The sequence below is a fragment of the Aquarana catesbeiana genome, linkage group LG01 (assembly GCF_042186555.1).
Source record: "Aquarana catesbeiana isolate 2022-GZ linkage group LG01, ASM4218655v1, whole genome shotgun sequence".
Lineage (NCBI taxonomy): Eukaryota > Metazoa > Chordata > Amphibia > Anura > Ranidae > Aquarana > Aquarana catesbeiana.
In genome coordinates this window covers 250,048,508-250,055,831 of record NC_133324.1, presented here as the reverse complement: position 1 = coordinate 250,055,831, position 7,324 = coordinate 250,048,508, and the positions used below count along the sequence as shown (strand labels likewise).

Sequence of the window (7,324 nt, the reverse complement as noted above, 5' to 3'; positions counted from 1 at the left end):
TATTGGCCTGTCATTTCTCTGTACAGACTCCTAGCACACACATGTTGGTATACACGTGTGATTCTAGGCACAAGGACCCACTGGTCGCTTCTCTCCAGACCTGGTCTCCTGTGCGAATGTGGCCTAGCGTCTTTTTGCGGCACAGCATTGAGCCTTTGTAATAAAGATGACTTCCTCCATGTTTTTATTGTATATTCCGTGTAGTATGAAGGACTCCGTGATTTTCTATGATACACCAGCACTGAGGTGATAGTGTGCTGTGGGAGTCAGTGATCTGAGTAGGAGCCATTAATATGAAGGTCGTGCACACAGACTGCAGACATATCCTCATGACTAAGCAACAAAGGATAGGATGTTATGAGGGCCCTGTACACCCCCCTCCCCGGGGGGTTTATATTTCTCCTCCAGTATAACACAGAGCTACAATGGAGAAAACAATGTCTCCATATACAGGGCTGTCTATTAGTCCCCTTTATGTACATATATTCTCAGAGGACACAAAGGAACATTCACGGCGCCAAAAGAGCGCCCTGTTCCAGCACCTTCCCTCTACTGTACATGAGGGTCAGCCAATCATGAGCCGGCTATGTACGCCTCACATACAGCTTGGTGTATCCGTGCGCCGGACCCCAGCCTTCTACCATATAAATATACATATTTTGCTTGTATCAAATGCGTATCCATAGTGAGCATTATAGCGCAGCACGATCGTACTACACACCAGGGTAACATACGAGACTTTTTCTTTACACTCCAATGTCAAATAGACCCCGGGGCCGGTTTAGCGGAAGGATACATAAACGGACTATAAAAACTGAGCGGCTGATCTAGTGACGCATCATCTTTCTGGCGACTTCGGGAAGCAGGACGTGTTGGAGAAACCATTGCAGTAAGTGACCGGCCACACAGCGGGAGTTCGTAGTATTTGTGGCATTGTATGAACGTCTAGGGACTGTAGGCAGCACAGTGGGGGGGTTGTGTTTTATATATATATATATATATATATATAATTTTTTTTTATTTTCGTGTGAGGTTAGGCGCCATTTGGCTTCATTGTGTGCTCACAATAGGCTCTTAAGTTTCTTCAATTTTTATATACGTTTCCCGTGGTTGTGTGAGTTATTGGTGGGGAGAGGGCTGGTTATAGATGTGCGCAGGCAGACGGAGCCCGCCATTACTAACGGTAGATGGAGGAGGATGGTGGGAGGGGCCTGGTGCGGGGAGTGGCTGTGTTCATGGCCGATTAAAATTGTATTTCTTCCTTAGGATTGAATTGGGGTGTGTGGGGGTTTTTTTTTTTTTTTTTTTTTTTTTTAAAACATTGTATAACGACAGAGGCTTTTGAGCCAGTGGGTGTTTTCTGGCAGAGAGTCTAAAAAAAGCCTCTTTGTGTGTAGTAATTGTAGCTGAAGTTGATACAATTTTTAGGCTACGTTCACATGGCTATAAACATTTCAAGGGCAAGTTCAGTCAACATTTGAAAGTGGATCTTCAGTCTTTTGTTTAACGTTCCATTTATTAAATCTTCTGCCCTTGTATTAACTTTGGATAGTAACTTTATTTATTTTTTTTTTTTTCTTGCCAGTAAAATATATATTCTCCCACTTCCTGTTTCTTGTCTGGTAAAGAGCCTAGGCGTATGGTATCATGCACAACTCTCTACTGAGTTGGTGTTTTGTCAAATTGCCCCCCCTTCGAATAGTGCCTGGGATGTACTGCGCATGCGCCATACAGAACAGCACAACAGCTGAGATCAGCTGGGCTGACGTAACCAGGGTGCATGTGAACATCGTAGGGAGGTACCATTTCATAGGCACAATTTCAACCTATACAAACAGTGGGGGAGACTGCATCACTGCTGCTGGAGGGCGGCTTAGTGGCTGTGTTGAGCTGCTTTTGTCTGTGTTGCAACCTGCCTTTCACACAGGCAAAACCGAACCCCATCAGCACACTGTAAAGCTGCCACGTAACAGCGAGGCACAATGTGCCAACTATGGTCAGCAACTCCAGCCTGCCAACCCCCCCCCCCCCCCCCCCCCCCCGCTTGTATAGGTTCCAATTGTGGCTGTGAAATGGTATCTCCCATTGAGAGATGCCTCCTACGATGTGTGTTTTGTGCCCTGGTCACATCACTCCAGTTAATCGGCAAATCAGCTAAAGTGCAGCTCTGTCATGCGCGTGCACTATTTGATGGGGGGGCACTTCTCGACAGAACTCCAGGAAGGGAGATGAGTCATAAGAGAACCAATCAGAGCTGGAGGTGTGCCTCTGTAAATGGGCTGGCTTCAGCTGCAATGGATGCAGCCAGACTGGAGGGAGGTTTCTGCAGCATATTTGGCAAGTACAGAATATGTTAAATATGCCAAGTGGTTAGAGGGAAGCTTCATAATGGCAATTTTTTTTTATACCACTTCAATACTGGGCACAATACACCTTGCCCAAACCACTTTAAAGCGGAGTTCCACCCTAAAGTGGAACTTCTGCTCATCGGACCCCCCCCCCCCCTCCGGTGTCACAATTGGCACCTTGAGGGGGGTGCAGATACCTGTATAATACAGGTATCTGCACCCACTTCCGGGAATAGCTAGCCGCAAAACCCCCGCCCACCCCTGTTGTGGGAAATACACAGTTCCCACAACACAACGGGGACCAGTGCAGACGCGCGTCATGCGCAGTAGGGAACCGGGCAGTGAAGCCGCAACGCTTCACTTCCTGATTCCCATAGTGAGAATGGCGGCAGCACCCGAGGACCGAGGGACGGTTCGGTCTCGGGTGCCGACATCGCTGGACCCTGGGACAGGTAAGTGTCCTTATTGTAAAAGTCAGCAGCTGCAGTATTTGCAGCTGCTGACATCTATAAAAATTTTTTTTTCTTTGCGAAACTCCGCTTTAAGTTTTCTCCTTCACTGATGACAGGCACTGAGGTGGCATTCATATGCACTGATGTAATGTATGTCACTGGATGCCAATCAGTGCCAAACAATGCCTGCCAATCAGTGATGCCCATTGTGGGCACTGATTAGCATCCCTGGTGGTCCAGTGTGGACATCCTGGGGGGAGGGCTGTGCTGATCGATCAGCACAGACCCCCCTGTTGGAGGAGCAGCTGATCGTCCCTCTACTCGCATCTGACAGATGCGAGTGAGAAAAAGCTGATCACCGGCTCTTTCTGTTTACACTGTGATTGGACACGGCTGATCACGTGGTTCCGACTCTTTACCTAGATCAGTGTTGCGGGATGTCAGATTGATACCCCGCAACGAGTGCCTGGGGGCATGCAGCAGCTCAATATTCTGAAGATGTCTGGTCAGGACATTGAAACCACTTTGCTGCCGTCATTTTTCTATATGGTGGGCGGCAAGTGGGTAAATACAAATTTATGTGAGCAGTCTGCAGTTCCTCTTTAACTAAAGCTAAGCCCTCTCCCTCATGCTAAACCTATACTATCTATCCCAGGGGTCTCAAACTGGCGGCCCTCCAGATGTTGTGAAACGTGTCCCCTGAGGCATTGCAAGGTTAACAGTTACAAGCATGACTCGCAGAGGCATGATGGGACTTGTAATTTCTGAACAGCTGGAGGGCCACCAGCTTGAGATCTCTGATCTATCCTGTCTAAGAATAGTTGCTAATGCCTAAATTCTGAGGCTGCTCTGGTCATGTGATCTCTCCAGTGGCAGCTTCAGTGAAGAGGAGAGATTGCTGTAAATGCCTGTGAGGCTCTCACCCATTTGCTTACTATATTTGGGGGGGGGGGGGGGGGGGGGGGCCTGCATCAGTTGTCAGCTGTCCCTCTACACTGAAGCTGGCACTGGGACCTGATCATGTGGCTGAATTGGCTTCAAAATGGGTATAAACCTTTTATTTTTTTTTTATTTTTTTTAGAGTAGATAAAATGAGCTTTGAACAAGGGTGGGAGTAGGTTTTGACTAACCACTTGCTGACAGTCCCATAGTAAAAATACATCATTTGATCATAAATACCAGGGTTATGACAGCAGCTAGCTGCCATAACCCTGGTATTTTTTGATATATCTATATATCATATCTCTCGCACATGGAGGACTGGAGTGACCTCTGATGTAATTTCCCGTTCTCAGGCTAAAATGAGAGCAATAATTTTAGGTCAAGACCTCATCTAAACTTAAAGTGGTGTTCCAATTTATGTTTTTTTTTTTTTTAAGTTTGCAGCTACAAAGTGTAGCTGCTGACTTAAAGGGGTTGAAAAACCTGTGGTGCTGAAGCCCCCGTCTTACTTGCCTGGCTCTTATCCTTCAATTGTCAACAAGCACATCTGTGTCGTGATTGGATAGATTGATGGCAGCGCAGCAATTGGCTCCCGTTGCTGTCAATCAAATCCAATGAAGCAGGGGCGGAGCCTGCATTCTGTGAATTAACACAGATGCAGGACTCAGGAGCGCACCTGCATGGGTGTCTACCGTAGGAAAGGGCTTCTCCAATTTGGACACTTGATGTGGGGAGGAGTGCCGCTGAGGGACCCCAGGGACCTGTATTTCAGGTGGCTTGCGTATGGATAGATATTATACACTGGAAAAAGAACTTTGGGCCCATTTGGGTCTGACTTCAGTACATTGACTGTATTAATCCATGTATGTTTAAGGGGTTGTGAAGGCAGGTGTGTGTGGGTTTTTTTTTTTTTTCTCCTTATGCATTAAAAATAAAAAGCCTTCTGTGCAGCAGCCCACCTGAGCCCCCTCTATCCAGCAATGTCCACGAGTGTCTGGTATTGGCTGAGACACAGCAGTGCCACCATTGGTTCCCGCTGCTGTCAGTCAAACTTGGTTAGCCAATCAGGAGAGGGTGGGACCAAATGGCAGCTCCTTGTCTGAATGGATATACGGAGCTACAGCTTGTGTGTCCCATAGCTAGCTGTGGGGGCAGTCAACGGGAGGGAGGGGCCAGGAGCTCCAAACAGGGATCCAAGGAGGGTTATCTGGGCTGCTCTGTGCAAAACCATAACACATTTGTTATTGTGCTAGAAGAAAAAAGACCTTACAATCACTTTAAGGCAAATTGTTTGCTTAAATGGATGTACATTAATGCACTTGTGCTAACCTTGCAGGAATGTTGATGTGCCCTCAGTGTTGGGTGGCAATAGGCCAGACTTTTTTTTTTTTTTTTTTTTGTCTTCATAAATATGGTCAACCTTGTTTATCTGACTTTTTTTTTTTTTTTTCTTGTAGACCATGCAGATATTTGTGAAAACACTTACGGGGAAGACCATCACCCTTGAGGTTGAACCAAGTGACACCATTGAAAATGTCAAGGCTAAAATTCAAGACAAAGAAGGGATCCCACCTGACCAGCAGAGATTAATCTTTGCTGGAAAGCAGTTAGAAGATGGCCGTACACTTTCTGACTATAATATTCAGAAAGAGTCAACTTTGCACCTAGTTCTTCGTCTTCGTGGTGGGATGCAAATATTTGTTAAGACCTTGACTGGTAAAACCATAACTCTGGAGGTGGAGCCAAGTGATACCATTGAGAATGTGAAGGCCAAAATCCAAGATAAGGAAGGTATCCCACCTGATCAACAGAGGCTGATATTTGCAGGAAAGCAACTAGAAGATGGCCGCACTCTCTCAGACTACAACATCCAAAAAGAATCCACTCTCCACCTGGTTCTCCGCCTAAGAGGTGGTATGCAGATATTTGTCAAAACTTTGACTGGAAAAACAATTACTCTAGAAGTTGAGCCGAGTGACACAATTGAGAATGTGAAGGCTAAAATTCAAGATAAAGAAGGGATTCCCCCAGACCAGCAAAGATTGATTTTTGCAGGCAAACAGCTGGAAGATGGCCGCACCCTCTCAGACTACAACATCCAAAAAGAATCCACCCTCCATCTTGTTCTCCGTCTAAGAGGAGGCATGCAAATCTTTGTGAAGACCTTAACAGGAAAGACAATTACTTTAGAGGTGGAGCCCAGTGATACAATTGAGAATGTGAAGGCCAAAATCCAGGACAAGGAAGGTATCCCTCCAGATCAACAGAGGCTGATTTTTGCTGGCAAACAGCTAGAAGATGGTCGTACCCTTTCAGACTACAATATCCAGAAGGAATCTACTCTGCACTTGGTGTTGCGTCTGAGGGGTGGTATGCAGATTTTTGTTAAGACCCTTACTGGCAAAACTATTACACTGGAGGTTGAGCCAAGTGACACCATTGAGAATGTGAAAGCCAAAATTCAAGACAAGGAAGGTATTCCTCCAGACCAGCAGAGGCTGATTTTTGCTGGGAAACAACTTGAGGACGGTCGTACACTCTCAGACTACAACATCCAAAAGGAATCCACTCTCCATCTTGTCCTCCGACTGAGGGGTGGGATGCAAATCTTTGTGAAGACCCTAACTGGCAAAACTATTACTTTGGAAGTTGAGCCGAGTGACACAATTGAGAATGTGAAGGCTAAAATTCAAGATAAAGAAGGCATTCCCCCAGACCAGCAAAGATTGATTTTTGCAGGCAAGCAGCTGGAAGATGGCCGCACCCTCTCAGACTACAACATCCAAAAAGAATCCACCCTCCATCTTGTTCTCCGTCTAAGAGGAGGCATGCAAATCTTTGTGAAGACCTTAACAGGAAAGACCATTACTTTGGAGGTGGAGCCCAGTGATACAATTGAGAATGTGAAGGCCAAAATCCAGGACAAGGAAGGTATCCCTCCAGATCAACAGAGGCTGATTTTTGCTGGCAAACAGCTAGAAGATGGCCGCACCCTCTCAGACTACAATATCCAGAAAGAATCCACCCTCCATCTTGTTCTCCGTCTAAGAGGAGGCATGCAAATATTTGTGAAGACCTTAACTGGTAAAACCATTACTCTAGAAGTGGAGCCAAGCGACACCATTGAAAACGTAAAGGCCAAAATTCAAGATAAGGAAGGCATTCCTCCAGATCAGCAAAGGCTCATTTTTGCAGGAAAACAGCTGGAAGATGGCCGTACTTTGTCTGATTATAACATTCAGAAAGAATCTACTCTGCACCTTGTCTTGCGCCTGAGGGGTGGCTTTTAAGATGACAATCCACAGTACCGCTTTTCCTTTCATTTAAGTTCATGCTGTTGCACTTTTGTTTCAATAAAGTAATTGCATTCCACAAATGTATTTGCCTTTTTTTAATGTATGTATGATTAATGCCAATTACATAAAGAGTGATAGGTGGGAGTAAGAACTGATTTGGAATTGTAGAAGTGGTTATAAAGTGCATGCACCAAGGACTGAGCATATTTCCAGTGCCATTTAGTGTGCTCTGCACAAATATTCTGATTTGAGCATTTGGCAGTAGTGAGGCTGTTTATAGACATCT

The 7,324-nt window shown here is 45.7% G+C and overlaps 1 protein-coding gene across 1 annotated transcript; it reads left to right on the top strand.

Moving 5' to 3' along the window:
• The first annotated feature begins 732 nt into the window (after positions 1-732).
• UBC (ubiquitin C) lies at positions 733-7,118 on the top strand. Its single transcript, XM_073627866.1, has 2 exons — positions 733-889; positions 5,200-7,118. The coding sequence occupies exon 2, from the start codon at positions 5,203-5,205 to the stop codon at positions 7,030-7,032; it is 1,830 nt and encodes a 609-aa protein (XP_073483967.1). The 5' UTR covers positions 733-889; positions 5,200-5,202; the 3' UTR covers positions 7,033-7,118.
• Positions 7,119-7,324: the final 206 nt, after the last annotated feature.

Bases quoted from the DNA above. Each gene is read 5' to 3' on its own strand.
- UBC (XM_073627866.1), top strand. From the start codon at position 5,203: ATGCAGATATTTGTGAAAACACTTACGGGGAAGACCATCACCCTTGAG.